Genomic DNA, 18,356 nt, shown 5'->3' with positions numbered 1-18,356 from the left:
TATATTCTGGGAAACTTCATTCACTTTTCCTCACACAAAAATATATATTTAGATATTTCTTTTTTAGTACAGTCAAAATTGTCACTGCAGTCCACATCCCATCCTCAATCTGCCTGAGGAGCTGCACTTAACAAGAGACTTCCTCAAGGCTGACTGTCTTTTTTTTTTTACAAGAGAGGCAGATTCTTTGGGACTCGTTTCCGCAGACATCCTTCCTTCCTCTACCCTCCTAGTTCTCTCCTTCCTCTATCCCCCTCAATTACTACTCTCATCCTCTTGTAACATCACGCCTGCTATTCCCCATTTTAAACATGCTTCTCTCTCTCCACTCCTTGGCCCTCATCTCCTTTCGCTCCCCGTCAATGCTTCACCACGAGGGGGGGGTGAACAGCATGTTGTAAACATGTGCTTGTCCTCCACCGGGTTTCCTTGAATTCTTCGAGGCTCACATAACATCTTGAGTTACATGTACAAAAGAGGCACGTAGGCTAAATGGCTTATGAACAGCTTTGTGGTAATGTTGAACTGGTTATGGCCACACTTCCCTACAGTAACAGCTGAGCATCAATCTTCCTGAAGAAAAACAATGGTATAAAATGCACCGTAGTCTAAGAGTGAGTTCTCACAACATAGATATATTTTATGTAGTCCTGCAACAAAAGCTCATTAAAATTGAGTACTTATTAAAGAGACATTGCCTTGACACTGAAGCTCACTTTCAATCTATAGCCCAGGGCTCCACAGCCAAAGTGTAGGGTAGAATCGACAGATTCTGTCAGTGTGCCTGAAGATTCATTATCATCATTTTCTACGCAACACGTTCCATTTCCATCAGTTTTTGTGGCTGAATGAAAGCCAATAAGCTCAAATAAAGCAGCAATAAACAGTAGGCAGACAGCTTGATTTATGGGGGTATCGATCAATTTCTGTTGGATCACACTTGGGTGATGTGTCAAATTTGATATCAATGAAACCCAATGAGGTGAATTGACCAAGCAGAGAGAGAAATAATTGAGGCTCAATTCAATAGTGAAGAAAAAATGATAACTCTAAATGAAACGAGTAGGTTGTCAAGAGTGATCAGAATGTGACCTATTGGACAGACACTTTTTTGTTCTGTTCCACATTGTAGCACAATAAATGAAGTAAATTCTGATAAATCCAGTTTCTATGGCAACATGGGTATATTAACTGTACTGTAGGGCTGTAAGTTTTAGATAAAGGGAAAAAATAGGGTCCAAATTGGTCTCAGTAAATTTTAACTTCGAGTGGTTCTCAATTTTTGTCGAACAAGTAGTACCTTTAAAAATAATCATAATAAATAACTACCATGTCCCAGTGAGGCAGAAATTTTCTTCCCATGTGGGACAATGAAATATATATTGTATCTTTTCAGTATATATTTTTTAATTCAATTGCTAATTATGAATTGGAGGAAGATAAAGGAATGAATGATGTAAAATTAACAGTTCCTATATGTACCATAAATGGAAACATAATATTATCACTGCCACCATTCAGTTATTTTATATTCTAATTGTATTCCTCACTGCCTTGCATAATAACCTCCAGCATATCTTTAAGACATATGCTAAATGCTAATGCTGAGGGTGAGTATGTGTGAATACCCAACCCCACTCTGCTGTACTTACTGTACACCCATTTATCTATCCCAAGCACTCAATTTATGACAACTACACGTACACACTTTCTGACACACACACACACACACGCACACACACATGTATCATTGCTTTTTTCATGTTCCATTCCTCCCTCATCCTTGTTTCACTACCCCCACCCTGAATGTAAATGCTTCCCTCCCTCTTTTTCCATTTCTTGCCATCTTTCCCACACCCTCCCTCTCTCTCTCTCTCTCTCTCGGGCTCTGTGATTGTATTTCAGAAAGAAACACCCGACCTTGAATATCTATTTCAAGGTCAATAGGCATGTCGTAACCGACACATAGCCTATACACACCTGCACAAAATAAGTCCCCTCAGACACAAACAAGATCTTATACATGGGAATACAATCACATGCATGCACACAGACGCATAAATTCTTCTTCCCAGCAAACTATAAGAAAGGAAAATATTTCAAAGACAAGCAATGTTCCAAGCTATTTGTAGTTTTGTGTTTTCAAGTATATAAGTTAAATAAATCGACTGTCAAATATCAGAAACGACCAACTAAAAATGAATAGCCAGCGGTGAGACCCATTACTTATATCATGATCAGAAAATATCTTCAAATATTAAAACTAGTATTCACAGGATGAGAGGAACATCTATAATATTTCAACTTAAAAAATCCAAGAGGGCTAAGTTAATGTTCAGTTGTCAAAATGTATCACATCGCAGACAAAATCCATGTTATTGCTTGGACACGTCCCAGTCAGGAAAATGGCTTCCTGATCAATAGTCTGAATTGATCAGAAATGTTTGGCTACAAGCCATACAGCACCATTAATCTGTCTTAAACTCTTCTCAGTCCTCCTGGACACCGCCACCACAATATGCTGGAGGGCACACAACACACAGAAATGTCTAGAAGTAGTTAGCAAAATTTAGTGGTTGCAGAAGTGTGACCATGCTCCTATCCAGTATTCTAATTCATATGATGTAGCCAACTTGTTTTACATCAAAAGTCACAGCCAAAAGTGGAAACGTTTGCTGTGGAAGAACTCAATCACACGGCCCTCAACAACACCAAAACGCTGTTATTTTCTTCCACTCTAGTCAAAATCCAATTGAAAATCAGTGCGATAAACCGAGTGCAGTAATTTATCTTTGGATCTCAATACTTGAGCATCATCAGAGAACCAGAGAATGGAAAAGCAGAAGCATCTGTGTCTTAGATACTCAAGTTCAAGTTGAAAAGGGCATCGAGAATTCCAGAACGCGTTGGATGTTGTACCTTCAGTGTTGATGGCTGACACATAGCTCCAGTTGTATCTCTTGACGATATCCACCATCGCCCTTGCCTGTTGGGCATCTGATGGCACCACCCGCATGAAGTACTTGTAAAGACTCTGTAAAAGTAGAGACATAATGTTGAAAAGCACCATAATGTTATTTATGAGCAACGACTCAGTAAACTATGTCTCACCTTGTCACTAAGATCCATACTAGTGGCAGAGTAGGCAATTTGCGGTATATTGAACAGCTGTAGAAGGTTCTGGACCTGGATCGCTACTGAGCTCGATCCTGGCCCAATTAAACCCACAATGGGTTTTTTCCCTCGCATGGGAGTGGCAGAGGGGTCAGCGCACTTCATGGCTGCACCCCCGCCGCCTCCTCCCCAAGGGCTTCCTCCCCCCCACTCCTCCGCCTCATCGGACGATACCAGCGAATCCCGTATAAATTCGATGCTCTGCTCCAGAGCCACAGCCGAGTGCCAACAGGAGTCGCGGATCTCACATCCGAGGGTGATGTTGGGAAGGATGAGAGGGTCTGCATTGATGCGGTCCAGCGTGTGCATCATGGCCTCCACCCGCTGGATACCGTACTGCTCTCGAACTGCGCCGCACTTACGTTCATGAACCTGAACATGAAGGAATAAGGATTCATCACAAAGGGCAGGAAATCTTGCAAACGTGGTCAGTATTGTTCCTTTCACACATATATTATTTTATATGTACATTATAATGTAAAAGATGTGAAATATTGCAAAAGCAACCTTGTCTGCAGGAGGCTGATGATGCACAGAGAACAACGCTCCAATTATGATGTCCCCAGGGATGTGGGCTACAACTCGCCGTTCGCTAGACTGTGCCGAGTCCGTTTGCTCAAGTGCCGCCCAAACAAAGACGAGGAGTAGCCACACAATCATCTTGCTCTGTTTATTCATCCCAAAGTGAAATTCAAAGTTGTTGTCACAGGTTACCATTTGTCCTGCAAACAGTTTTCCTGGCCATAACAACTCATTTTTTTCTTCTGTCTACAGATTTCAACGTGGGGTGGTTACAGAGAAAGGATCTGCAGTGCGACTTGAGAAATTTAGCAGAAATTCTTGACTGCCTTTCAATAAATGGTAGAAGTCCAGAGGGAGAGCTAGCGTCCAAAGTAGGTTACAGCAGACAGACATGTTCACATGAACCTGGAAGACAAGAGGGGGGGGGGGGGGGGTAAGTGTCAATCTTACACACTGCAGCTGCTACAGGACACCCACGAACACATGTAATCAATGCATAATGTACATCTTTCGCTTAATAACGATGCTATGTGGCAAAGTAGTGACGTTTATTCATTTGTGTTAGGGGTGTAAAAACTAATTGATTAGTCGAAAACAAAACGATTATCACATTAATCGCCTTGTATTTTAATAATCGAGTAATCATTTAGCGACAGTTTTTTTTCTGAAGATCCAAATCCTCTCGACTCCTTCATCAAAGCAGATTATTTTTTCTTTTGTGTTTAATCAAAACAAAGCACAACAATGACCAACAATCTGTGTAATTGCTTAACTACTGCTTAGCTGTTCTGTGTAATTTCAAATAAAAAGCAAATTGCTTAATTAACAATAATAGTGGAAAAAATAACACTTGTTTCCAATTAATCGATGGAAAATTCTAAAAATGTTTGATAGTGACGGCCTAATTTGTGTTATTATTGTGCAACGAGGTGGGCACGTTTTATTTTGAAAGTTGATCAAATGGAAGGCCAAACATAGAATGTTTGCCTATATTGTATACTGCCATTAAACAGTCAGAGAGACTAGCGAGACATTTGTTTTCTCAAGTAAACCTAATAAAAAATCATGGAGCTGTTCTCTACCAGATGACCTGACAAATGATTTACTGCACAGCATTCGCCCCTCAAGCCAAGTTGGGTGAAGGTCATGGCACAGGTGTTTGGGCTTTGCTGACTACGGGGAGGTGACAGAGAGGACTGGAATTAAATTATGAACATTAATATAATAAAGGGGAAAAATAGTGGGTAAAAATATGTAGTCAGAAACTAAGTATGAGTGAGCTGCAACCTAGCCCAAGAGGACCCCAGATTCAAACCCCCAACCTCAGAATTGTAAAGTGAATGTGCTAACCACTTACTCGACATGCTGCCACTGTGCCACAGAATTTCATTTATGAAAAAGTGAAGCACATGACAAAGAAAAAAAAAACGCAGCAAGGGACAGTCTGGCTAATTGTAATTAAAATGACAGTGTCAGGAAGGCAGCCTGGCTAACCACTGCTCTAGGAATGAACACGTCAAAGAGAACATCTTTTCTTTCACATACTTCCACACAAACCCACTCGCTCACTGAAGACAAGCTAGCAGTGTTTCATTCCAAAATTTTCACACACTCAGTCATACATGCTTGGGTCTCTCAATCACCCCCCCCCCCCCCCCCCCTTTTGTGCGTCTGTCTCATTGCGTAGGCCTCGCCTCTTTTGAACGCAAAAGAAAATCCAATCCACAATCCCTCCTCAGAAAAATTTCCCACACCATAATGCATTTATAAATGTATTGAAACTCAACACAAAGATATCACAGAAGCTTCTAAATGCAATTTTGAAATATAAACATATATCAATAAAAACTTGTATCTTTCCTTGTCCATTCATTCATTGATTCAAGATTCAAGAGTTTTTATTTTATTGATGCATGTTTCAACATTGCAATAAATTATTTTGCAGTTCAACTGAAAATACAAGATAATCTTTGTGTCTTCACACACAGCCTGAGTGACTGAGTCACTGAGTGAATACTGCTTGTGCTACTTTAAAACATGCAGCTGTGTGAGGGGCCCGTGTTTATGCAATGCACGACTACTGGGGGGGGGGGGGGGGGGGGGGGGGGCAGGAGGGACCTTCGGGTTGCGGGGTTAAATCCTAATACAACAATTGCTCACAATAAACACAATCAAGTTGCTCTAATTTGATCACTTTAACAGTTAGCCTATTCAAGTGTGTGTAGGGGGGGTAGGAATTGTTAGGATGCACATAGACATATGTAACATGTTATATTGTTATCACATTTTGATATTCCATACATGGAAATTAATGTCATGTATCATTAATAGTACAAGTAAAATATGTACGACAAGAAACATGGAGAACATTTATCACAATGTAATTATTTTAATAGTCTGAGGAAAATATGGGCACACTGACAGCTATATAATCTTTATGTAATAATATTTTGCACATAAACACTACCAACTACACCACAGCTAGGTGTAATAAATAAGCTCTCATTTGTTCTAATTATTCAACAAGTTGCTGAAGGTGTGGAACATCATAATAGCATCTACAGTAGAAACAGATCGATATCCAAATCCTGACTTTCTCTTCTGTTCTCAATGATCTTTGGTCACTGAATTGATTCCAGTCATTGTATCTTGATAGAAAAACATTACGTCACAATCCAAACAATGAAACTCACCTAAATGTCACCATTGCTTCCCCATTCTCAAATTATATGCAGTAATAAATTGCCATACCCTGCTACATCTTTGAACTCTGACTTGAGTCTAAAAGAGGGTTTGCAAAATATGATAATGAATGGCCTATTCAAACAGTAAAGGGCACCATCCGTTTCTCTGCACAACATACAGAGCCCAAGTCAATAACGAAGAATTATGTCACTATAAAAGATACAGCAGGGCACTACAAACACACTGGCAAGCGCCCCCGTGGGAAGATAAGCAAGACAAGGTGCGGGCATTGTCTCCAATAAGTCCCAAAGCCGAGTGGACTTGAACTGCTGACACTGCAGTAGCAAGATCAGACAAGGTGGGTACGAGTACACCTGACTACATCGGATCCAGAAACCACTTCATGTAGAAATGTTTGACAGCCAAGCAAAACACGTATTTGCACCCGCGTAGCCACTAAGCATTTAATTCACACGTTTAACAGCGATTAATAACTCATCACGATGAGTCTTCTGCGTGCATGAGACAGTAATGATGAAGACGCCTGGTGCAGCGCTGCGCCCACCAGCCGCATTGGGAGAGGAGCTCTTTGGAATCCCGCATACACACTTCGGTGCGACTTCGGTGCACAACATGAAAGAGTGAAAGCTGCACACGAATGCAAATATTGCCCATGTTTAGACTGAGTCTCCAGTCGCACGACAGGATTTCCTTCACACCAATTGCAACAGCTTCTTGCTCACCGAGGAGGCAAAATGCACTCCAATGCGTTTGTGTCTCCATTCACATTTTGCAAAGATGACGACAAACTCCGCTAAATTTAGTCAGGGCAAAAGGGAGAAAAGCAAGACTCCACGTGAATATGAAAAGGATTATAATTCACGTTGCTATTTCCGCCAGAGCTGAAGTCTTACCTTTCTCTTAATAATTAGGTCGCAATTTGGTGATCTCAAGGAGAAAAGATCGCAGCGATGGCGCTCAATTCAATGTCAAAGCCACCAGCAGCTTTGCCTCATTTGCCACCGCTTCTTCCGTTTTCCAGTCACGCACACCTGAGCCTCTCTCCAAACACCTCCCCTTCAAACACACACGCACACACCTTGCCACATTGTCAACAAATGCCACGACGCTGGCTTCTTATATTCCCGATTCCAATACAAAACACTCATGGTAAAGTTCTAAGGCAAAAGTGCCTTCTCCTGTCTGGTTTGCTGTTTGGAAAGTTGTCGCTCCATAACCACCTCAAGGGGTGCGCCAGGTTTGCGTAAATTAAGCTGTTCTTCCCATGTAGGTCATCTATTGCTTCATGCTGTCTTGATACATATCAATAAATTGCCCCGTGAAACTCACTCAGTCATCATGACAGAATCATAAAACTCTTATTATAAGATTTGCAATAAGTCTCTTAAAATGTGTTTTCTTTATTCCATGCCTTATTTTTTTCAATGGGCGTAGGTGGTTTTGCTAAACAACTCCGTGAACTCCAATCTGTCTAAAAATATTTATTTTCACACGTCATTTCAGTCATACATGATCTATTTTCATAATCATCTCGAATATTTTGCCTCTGACCCTGAATTTGTCCTCCCCACTGGGGTCAAGCACGTCATAAATAAAATTAAACAATCTTGCTGAGCCTCTACATATAATGTATGCACATGTAAGCCACTTTGCATTCAGTGTTTGAAAAACTCTCCCATCTTTGTATTTTAACTTATCAATTAAATTCATAATCATCATGAAGCATATAGTTAACATTTAACCAGCTATATCATCTATGCGTTTCCCAACTTTTATTAAGCCAAGCACCCATTTTTTTACATTTACAAATCTAACTCGAACTAGCTATCAATACTGACGTGACGATGACCTCATCTCGATTTTCTCACACAGTAATGTTTTATAACTAGCATGTTGCATGATTGGCAATGGGTTTATTGTGGCTTTTGCCATCTAATGAAAGAGCCTTTAGCTGCATCGTTTGCATAGCTCCTCTAGATGAGCAATTTGCAATGAATAAATAATTCTTTTCTGAGCAATGAAGTAGGATTGGATACTTTTCCGCAGCATCACTGATGATCTTCTCAGCACTGGTCGGAAATCACTGCACTAAACTGTGACCATTTTATCTGTCTCAAAGTCATGTTTAAACAACTTTATTAGCACCTTTTATTCTGGATTTATTCTTTTTATTCTGAAGACTCTTATTTTCTTGGAATATGTATAGGAGAAGGACAAAAAATCCTTTTGTTCTTAGAATAGGATTTTATCAAAATGCCTTTTTTATGGAGGGATGAGACATTTGTGTGATAGGCCAATCATATCACAGTTTTTAATTGGCCCAAAGCCAGAGTATTACCTGATTTATGATTTATTATATTTCTTTAATTGGCAACCAGTCCCCAGTTATGCAACTTTTTAAATTATACATAGTATTAATTTATTAGAAATGATTTCAAAATTTCTAAATTAATATAATTGAAAAACTTATACACTAGAACTTGTCTAGAGAAACAGTAGGGATGCTGATAGAACCTCCCATGTTCATTTCAAAACAGATTGTAAACTGATTCATTTGGAATAGATCGATGTGGTGCACTCTGTGCATGTTTAAGCTTGCATGTGCACTTTTCAGCGACGAATAAAGGCAGACATTGCATGCCTGTCTTCACGAGAGGGGACACTATAAGATTCTAGAGATGGATCAAGTGTCAGCGCAATGGCCGTCAACCTACACATGCAAAGCAATGCGATCCAAATGCACCCATAGATGTGCTTCGAACTTCAATGTGTGCTTGTTTTGCTTACTTTTCAGCATGCATGACTACATTCATTATATGCGTGTTGGAACACATGCTAACGCATACATGAAGGGGGGGGGGGGTGTGACCGAAATAGAAATATGTGGTCATAATAATGAGTTCAGGTTTTGCTCAGTCTAATAAATAGATATTCAATAAATGGGAAGCATACCTCTACTTGCAGGACAGGTGTGCCGACTTGGAGAAGAGCAACATCCCTCACGCGTCCATCATGGCATCGCTGCTCGCTTTGGTTAATCTACTTTTTCACTATGGCAACAAATGAAACCCCCTCCTCGCTCTCTCTCTTGCTCGCTCTCTCTATTTCTCAATGCTCCAATGAGGAGGCTCCTCTCAAATCACAGGCCACCCAACCTCTCTCCCACTCCTACAGTCTCTCTCTCTCTCTCTCCCTCCCTCTCTCTCTCTCTCTCTCTCTCTCTCTCTCTCTCTCTCTCTCTCTCTCTCTCTCTCTCTCTCTCGCTCTCTCTCACACCTACCTCCACTATACCATCTGGAGATGGATACTGATAAAGAGTGAGAGGGAACCATGAGGGAGAGACAGGGATGGGGTAATATGGGATTGAAGGGATTTGAGAGCTTGGCTATGACAAGGCTTGGATTAATTTGCCAGCCAAATGCATTTGAGATTAGTGGACCATTAAAAGAGCAGTGACATCCACATGAAGGCACACACACGAGCAGGCTGGCTGCTGTGATGAAGTGATAGCCTTACTAATTCTGACCTCTATCTCTCTCGTTCCCTCCCCTTTTAGTCGCTTTTGTCTCCCAGCTCTTTCTTTTAATCTTGTTTTGACACGAGCAAATAGGCTGTGATGAAAACCATATGAGTGCAATCACATAAACACAATGAAATATTTTAATTGTTAATCCGAGTACATACAGTCCTTTCTTTTTTTTTTTTTTTTTTTTGTCGACACTGATGTGTTGGGTTGTTGAAATGCCCTCAAAAATGCTAAAGCCTTCTTCAAGTTGTCTCATACAACTCAAATGTATCTTCATCAGTCCTGCATTCTCAACTCACTTAATCATAGTTTGGTTAATCATGAGTACTTTGGTTACTTGCCAGATTTTGATGGAAAGAATGCCAAAGACAAATGCCCCTCATCTGTCTTCCATACTGCATCCCGGTGGAAATGCGGTTTGTTGTCACATCACATCTCATCTTCCAACTTGATCTGTTCAGAAACCAGAATGATTCCTGTTTCCGTAGCAACCCTTTACTATTGTAGTAAATAAGATCAGTTAACAGGCAATCAATCAGATCCACTTGTGCCGTTTCCGCTTACTTGTGTACACACAGAGACATGACACTCACTTAAAGAGACGCTTGAATCGTGGTTGATGTAAAACCGGGTCAATAAATGGTTTGCTGTTGAGATGAATAAAGACTAAAGCATGCTGAGAGAGAGCACATGCTCATCCTCGGAGAACTGGATTAAGATGCGTGATAGATGAACATTACCCAGTTACAATAGTATGTCCATAATTTATGTTTGTCTAATATATTAAATGCACTGAAGCGTCTCGGATTTAAACTTGGCAATTGAAGCAATATTTTAGCATAGATAAAATGAGGTTGACTCCTTAATTTTTTTCTCTAAGAATATAAATAGAGTGCAGTGCATGCAGCACAGTGTACTAGTGGTTACAACGCCTGCCTCACAGTTTCAGATTTTTAATTTTTCTTTCAGTGTTTGCATGGATTTTCTTCTCCTCTCGCAAATGGATGAAATTGGACTAAATTCAAGGTTACCTTCATTTCAACTTCAAGGAAACAGTCAGCCCAGACTGATTTAACAATACAAATTCATTCATTTTCTATCGTATTTCATTGTGCTCGTCAATTTGTTCATGTGTGAGCTGGAGCCTGTCCCAGCTGCCCTGTGGGTGAAGGCGGAGTACACCAGCAGGGTACGCATAAACTATCATTCATAATCACCTCTGGACGATTTATCCTTCAATGAACCTGTAGAAAATCCATGCTGCAAACTTTGCTTTAGGAATGCTGCAGCTGAGATTCAAAGTGCAAATCACGCACACCCACAACAGCCAGTGTCACAGGTGACACATCAATTTGACAAGGTTGTTTCAAAATAATAGCAGTTACCATGGACACACTGCTGATTTACACCAACCAAGGATGTCAGGGAATACAATTTACCCTGAATGACAAGGGAATTCGTCAAGTATGTTTTGCGAGTGAAAAGATTTCAGCGAGAATGTGTGACTGAAGGGTGGCCAGTCTGAGGTTTACCACACTCCTTGCCTCAAGTCAACTGAAGCTTCACCGTGAAGACAAGCAGTAGAAAATGGATGGATGATTTCAACAAGCCCTTGCAACGAAGATTCGATACATGCTGGTTTCCTTTCCATTCTACGAGAGAGAGAGAGCAGAGAGAGAGAGAAAGAGAGAGAGAGAGAGAGAGACCGAGATAGAGACAAAGACCGAGAGAGAGAGAGACAGACAGAGAGCGAGAGAGAGAGAGACAGACACAGAGAGAGAGAGACAGACAGTGAGAGAGAGGGAGAGAGAGAGAGAGAGAGAGTTTTTGCAAAAGAATGAAAGTTGACGTATTGAATGTAGCCAATTAGGCCAAGTCTTTGAACAAGCTGCAAAGAAATGCAAATCCAAAGCTGTTTAAAACAAGATTGTGTCTGAGCGTGCAACGTGCCAAGAGTAGGGGAAGAAAAGTTCACGACCTGTGTCATAACTTAACCCCATAGATTCTGAAACTGTATTTTCGTCGTATTTACTTGGTGCTGACCACTCAGTTTCAATATTGTTTGTCATCATGTGGTCATTGATGACCTGGAGCTAATCTGCCTGACAATGTTGCCTGTGTGGAGACATTTAAAAAATATTGATGGAACTCGTGTGGGCTTTAGGGCTTTCTGAATCCTTCGTGTCCCCTCCAACACATTATAGGGATCACGCTGCCCTCTTGTGTTAGTTTCGAGGCAAAGAGAATCATAGGAAGCATTTATGTAACGTTTGATATTTGGATGTGCGTCATGAGATCAAATTTTCCCGTAGTTGAAGTTGTTACTTTACAGAAGAATTCTTGGAAAAATTGAAAGCTCCGTCTTTGTCTCCACGCACACCCATGCGCGCGCGCGCAACTAGCGCGCGTTCTCCCAGAGGTGCCTCGCGGTCAGATCTACCCTGTGATGCTCATTCCTGTGCGCTCTAGTGAGTTGGTGCTGCAGATAAGCCGCATCCCGTGCCTGGTATGCGGCAGCATGTGACCACTTGAAGGTCTCGAGTTCTGCGCAAACTTCTAGCTTGTGCCAGATCATAGTGGCCCACATGAGCCCAGAGGGAGGAGGGGGGATCAAGTGCAAAAATGGAGAAAGCAGGTCTATTGCCGTATTGTGCATGTGAGCGTCACGCTGTATCACGTGGTACAGATAATGAAGACAGTCACGGAGACTTTTTTGTACGGGACATTCATTTGTTGTTCAAATTTATTTAATGGTGCCAGGATGGATTTAGCAATCAAAGTTTGGAAGCTGATAAACATTCCATATTATGTCATTTGTAAATTCTTCCACTCAGCTGTTGCCACTGAAAAAAAATTGAAATTTGTGAATGACCAAAAATTTTCTGTACAATAATATGTTGTATGTGTCCCCACTAATCTAAACGTGGCATTTTTATTAATATTGCATTTGACAAGTATCAGTTAAGCAGCAAAATTCAACCGTTTTTATCCATTTCAGGCGGTGGCTATTTTCATACTTGCTGTTGACTGAAAAAAACGTAGTTACCAAGTCTCAGATTACAACCAGTCATGGCTCAATTTTAAAAAATTAATGAGACGTATCAGTATCGGGGCCATTCCATCCTTATTTGAGATTATTGACCACTGAGTAGCCTGCCGATACCAGCCACCAATACTCAAGGCAAATTTCCAACATAGAGTAAGTAAGTCAACATAATGCTCATATATTTGACAGCCAGAAACATGCTGACCACCCCACCTTCCTCCTGATTCATATTAAGAACAATTCTATCAATGCTAAAAATTTCCTGATCTCAGTTGCAAGAATTGCCATTGTGAGTAAATTGACTCATGAGATATGGTGGTACGCACAGCCAGTCACACACTTGTGCCTGAGGTATGATGGAGGAGAGGTCAGCTAGTCTCAAGACAGAATGAAAGAATCTGGAATATTATCCTAAGCATGTGATATTGAGTTAGGGCACACACAAAGTTGCGTGTGCGCAAGTGAGCATGCGTGAGATCACACATTCTGTCTGAGGACGGCCCCCCCAATGAGCTAAATGAGAGCGGAGAGAACAGTAGACTGCTGGCAGGGTGAAGAAAGTGAGGGTGTAAGGAGGTTGGACGTTCAGAGGGGAACATTGGTGGGGCAACTCCTCAAACAGCAAAATAAGGTAGTTTGTTTAAATTGACGGATTTCTTTCTATTTATTGCTGCAGGTGAGAATTAGTTTGTGTTATTTTCAACAGGTGTTCCAGTGACCACTATTAACTGCCAATATTTGATCATGAGGAGCTTTTTTCCAGCCGTACTTGTTTTGCATCTTCTCGGGAGCTGCTTTTGCCAATTCCCTCGCCCCTGCGCCAACGCAGAGGGCCTACGGACCAAAGAGTGTTGCCCAGTGTGGGAGGGAGACGGCTCGGCATGTGGTGCCCTGTCAGGCCGAGGTTTCTGCACAGAGGTGGTAGTGTCAGACGAACCCCACGGTCCGCAGTACCCTCACAGCGGGATTGACGACAGGGAGCGCTGGCCTTTGGCCTTCTACAACCGAACCTGTCGCTGTGCAGGAAACTACGGTGGGTTTGACTGTGGGGAGTGCAGGTTTGGCTACTGGGGAGCAAATTGTGCAGAGTACAGGGAATCGGTGCGGCGAAACATCCTGACGCTGTCTGCTGCTGACCAGCAAAAGTTCATCTCCTACCTCAACCTGGCTAAGAACACCATCAGCCCTGACTATGTCATCGCCACAGCAACCAGAGCAGAGATGGGCGAAAACGGCGAGAATCCTATGTTTGCTGACATCAACTCCTACGATCTGTTCGTCTGGATGCACTACTACGTGTCACGGGACGCCTTCCTGGGGGGGCCGGGGAACGTATGGACGGACATCGACTTCGCCCATGAATCTGCAGCCTTTCTGCCGTGGCATCGAGTCTACCTGCTTCACTGGGAGAACGAGATTAGAAAGTTAACAGGAGATTTTAATTTCACTATCCCATACTGGGACTGGAGGGACGTCCAAACCTGTGAGGTGTGCACAGATAGTTTGATGGGAGGCCGCAGCCCCTTCAATCCCAACCTCATCAGCCCTGCGTCGGTCTTCTCATCATGGAAGGCAAGAATATTTTCATTAACATCTCCTTAAAGTGAAAATCCCAAACTCTGGCTCAAAATCGAGGATGTTTTTTTTTTTGGAGCCAGAAAATGCAAATTTCCCAGTTATTTAACTATTTAAAATAGCAAAAGGGATCATTTTTAGCACAATTTGCCCAAATATTTGAATTCAAGATGCTATTTTGAGGTCCTCAAATGACTAAAATACATCATGTATTGGTATAAATTTGAGTTAAACATACAGTATACATTACATGCATACAACTACATGATATGCAGGTTCTTGTTTGATTTGGTCTTTATGAAACAATCTAAATGCCACATGATAATAGTTCTACTTTTCTATTGGACACCAATCTGGCACCATCTACTGGCATCTTGGTGCCAAGGAACTCGTTGTATATTGGGGTGGAGCCTGTACGTGTAGGAGAATAGAAGTAGTCGATAGAAGCAATTTATCGCTGCATTTGCATTTTTTTCATGTTTCAATCTACGTGCAGTTTTAACTAAAGTCCTTTCTATCAATGGTTGTCAAACGTTTTATACAAAGTACCCCCTAAAAATAAACACTCTGCTCCTCAAGCACCACCAACGTTGAAATAAAGTGATTCTTTTGAATGCCACAAGAGGGAGCCAGTGTACCAGTAGTGGTACTAACACCAGATTTAAAGACTTAGTGCTGAACGATAATAAATATACATTGTTATGATTGCATCAACAATGCTGAACAATTAAATGTTCACCTTTCCCGAGACTTCTGTCCTTCATCATTGGTTGCGTTGAACAAAAACTCATGTTTATATAATTTTTACTTTTGTGTATCGGTCTGCTTACATGTAGGTGATCTGCACTCAGCCTGAGGAATATAACAGACGTGAGGCATTGTGCAACGCGACAGGGGAAGGTCCGCTTCTGCGTAACCCCGGCAACCACGATACCAACCGAGTACAGAGACTCCCAACATCGGCTGATGTCGACTCCACCGTGGGCCTCCGTGAGTACGAGACCGGATCCATGGACCGGTTCGCCAACATGAGCTTCAGGAACGTTCTTGAGGGTAAGAACATTAGACACACACCCAAATGCACGCTAATACGTTTGTATTACTTACTCTACCCACATGGCTAACAAATGAATGGGAAGATAATCCTTGGGCTAATCTCTTTAATCTAGAGGTGGATTGTTGGCCCGTTTGCAAACTCACACGGGGATAGATTTTCATCATTGGGAGAATGTCCATATCCAGCTGATTCCTACGGCAATTATATTGAGTGGGGTCACGAAAGGCAGTCAATCAGAAGTCATCCATCCGTCTATCGACTAAATCATCTGCTCTGACAGCCACTCACGCAACAAGGATAAAGGGCAGGCAGTGATACCACACATTATATTATAGTATGCTTCATTTCATTTTCCTTTAAAGTAATGTTCCAAGTACAGCACTGCAATAGTTACTAATTATGGGGTACCATTGGTGTAGTTTCTGATTACTAGCTACCGAAAATAAAAGTACAGGCCTGCAGTTACTATTAATGTCAATGGAGGGCACTGTTCATCTTAAGGTCCTTCATTTCATAGCAGCTATGTTTTCGTCTATAATTTACCAAATTTGACATAACATGACTCTAATTTTAGAGAACGACTAAGTGTAGGAAATAAAAGGTACGAATTACTGAAAAAAAATCCACATTTAAAAATAGCCACTCATGCATTTACAGTAATAAGAGCGTCAGATGCAATTTTTTTACGTGCAGCCCAATGTTCACCGAGTATAGGGCTACCAGTTGAGAATCAATAATGTATCAATTTCACCGCCTATTGTGATGGCAAAACATCTCAATACTGATACATGATATAAAAAAGTGTACTCACTCCCACTTGCTCCTTCAGGTTTCGCTAGTCCAGCCACAGGCATGGCGGTTCAAGGTCAAAGCACCATGCACAATGCCTTGCATGTCTTCATGAATGGCTCCATGTCCTCTGTGCAAGGTTCCGCCAATGATCCCATATTCCTCCTGCACCATGCTTTCATAGACAGGTACAGTAAATCACAAACACATTATTCCAGTTCGCTCACCTCAACATGACCCAATGCAATGATCTTCTTTTGAGCAGCATCTTTGAGCGCTGGCTCCGAACCCACCAGCCAACACGGACCTTCTATCCATTTGCCAATGCTCCCATTGGCCATAATGATGGCTACTACATGGTTCCTTTCCTGCCGCTTTATAGAAATGGAGACAATTTTCTGTCCACCAAGTCAATGGGATATGAATACGCCTATCTGTTGGATCCAGGTCAGTGCAGAACATCACGTGTGAGACTTTAAACTTCACAGCCTTGCATATCTGAGCTAGTGTCATCTTGTCTGCCTCCAATTCAGGCCAGCGGTTTGTTCAAGAAATCTTGACACCTTACCTGCAGCAGGCCCAGGAGATCTGGCAGTGGCTTCTGGGAGCCGGTATCATTGGGGCGTTCATCACGGCAGTTATTGCGGTTGCGGCTGTCCTAGCGAGAAGGAAGTGGAGAAGAAACCAGAGGAGGAAGAGGGCATCTATTTTTGGAGAGCGACAGCCGCTTCTTCAGAGCAGCTCAGAGGATGGTTCTGCTTCCTACCAGACTACTCTGTAACATATGTACTCACGGTACATGCTGGCCGCACACACATACCCGTTTAGGTAACAACAACATGACAGGTTCCCCGGATTCTTTAGTTACAAGATCATATTTGATGACGAGGCAGTGCATCCAAATCACACATTGCTTCTCATAAAAAAGTCTAAATTTTTACTATTTTGTGCACACCAAACCAGAGATTTAGTCCATGAAGTGAAATGTCCATTAATGTCCTGTATGTAGGATATATTGCCTGTGTACACACACACACAAAAAATCTTACTCATTATCTTAGATGCTGTAACTTAGTGATTTGGGTGCACCAACCGTCCAGAAAATTGTAAACAGCAAGCTGAAATTCATACAGGAAGATATCGATCATGTTTCAAACATTTAGCAGGATGAACTGAGGATGTGTGTGCACATACGCATCTGGCAATAGATCTTCATAAAAGTCTATGTTGCAATAATAATAATACCACCACCTGCAACCCCCGTGGGGAAAAGCGCTACAGATAATGGATGAAAGTAAAATAATAATAATATTAATAATAATGATAATAATAATGAGATTCACACACTTAAGTTCGGTGAAAGAGCTCACCTTGAAAGGTTTTTGCTGATACTCATATTCAGGCTTTAATCACATATTCAGGCTTTAATCATGATTAAATGTATCATTGTAATGTATCATTATGAATGATATTGAACCAATCCAAAGTGAAGGTCATGTTAAAAAAAAAAAGTGCAATAATATGCTCTATACTACTCCACTCATCTCAGCAGAATATTCTAATGAAAATTGGATTGGTGGAATAAAAATGAAGCACATAAATCCACGTGACCAAACCGAGAAAACAGATGGACACTTTGACATCAATTTTAGCTGACAGCAGGGGGCGGTGTTGCATAAAATCAGCCTCCTTGGATAACTGAAACTGTGTGGATTTGCCTCCTTAATTCTTATTGTACCCACCCAATTTGAATCAACAGCAATGTTTGGAATAGTGGGGGCCCATACACACACATAATAAAAAATATTTGTACTTTTTGTACTAAAGGTATTTTTAAATGCCCTATTGTACACAAGTGAATACACTGACCGAAGCACTGGTGCTAAAGGATCGTAATGCACGTGATTTTTCACAAGCTCATAAAATGTATGTGAGTTGCTGCATTAAAATCAGATCTGATC

At 41.4% G+C, this 18,356-nt stretch overlaps 2 protein-coding genes across 3 annotated transcripts in view; one reads left to right on the top strand and one right to left on the bottom strand.

The window, feature by feature from the left end:
* Window positions 1-9,526, bottom strand: part of grm5b (glutamate receptor, metabotropic 5b) — a 32,497-nt gene extending 22,971 nt beyond the window's left edge. The window contains exons 1-4 of one of the 2 annotated variants that reach the window (XM_088381018.1): window positions 9,355-9,526; window positions 3,682-4,101; window positions 3,112-3,546; window positions 2,920-3,034 (exon numbers count right to left, since the gene is read on the bottom strand). In XM_088381018.1, the coding sequence (XP_088237144.1) occupies window positions 2,920-3,034; window positions 3,112-3,546; window positions 3,682-3,891 (760 nt within the window). In that variant the 5' untranslated portion in view covers window positions 3,892-4,101; window positions 9,355-9,526. Of the gene's footprint in view, window positions 1-2,919; window positions 3,035-3,111; window positions 3,547-3,681; window positions 4,102-7,295; window positions 7,658-9,354 lie in introns of those variants that run through there. The other variant, XM_088381020.1, reaches the window with a different exon arrangement.
* Window positions 9,527-13,492: 3,966 nt separating this feature from the next.
* tyr (tyrosinase) lies at window positions 13,493-18,354 on the top strand. Its single transcript, XM_088380095.1, has 6 exons — window positions 13,493-13,605; window positions 13,681-14,546; window positions 15,386-15,602; window positions 16,436-16,583; window positions 16,661-16,842; window positions 16,929-18,354. The coding sequence occupies exons 2-6, from the start codon at window positions 13,719-13,721 to the stop codon at window positions 17,174-17,176; spliced, it is 1,623 nt and encodes a 540-aa protein (XP_088236221.1). The 5' UTR covers window positions 13,493-13,605; window positions 13,681-13,718; the 3' UTR covers window positions 17,177-18,354.
* The last annotated feature ends 2 nt before the right edge of the window (window positions 18,355-18,356 follow it).

Source organism: Syngnathus floridae, chromosome 7 (genome assembly GCF_059516105.1).
Source record: "Syngnathus floridae isolate MCC-2025c chromosome 7, RoL_Sflo_1.0, whole genome shotgun sequence".
Lineage (NCBI taxonomy): Eukaryota > Metazoa > Chordata > Actinopteri > Syngnathiformes > Syngnathidae > Syngnathus > Syngnathus floridae.
The sequence above is the reverse complement of the archived record's forward strand: the minus strand, read 5'-3'. Positions and strand labels throughout refer to the sequence as shown.

Bases quoted from the DNA above. Each gene is read 5' to 3' on its own strand.
- tyr (XM_088380095.1), top strand. From the start codon at position 13,719: ATGAGGAGCTTTTTTCCAGCCGTACTTGTTTTGCATCTTCTCGGGAGC. The intron at 15,603-16,435 runs GTAAGAACATTA...TTGCTCCTTCAG, and splicing joins CTTCAGGAACGTTCTTGAGG to GTTTCGCTAGTCCAGCCACA. The intron at 16,584-16,660 runs GTACAGTAAATC...TCTTTTGAGCAG, and splicing joins CACCATGCTTTCATAGACAG to CATCTTTGAGCGCTGGCTCC.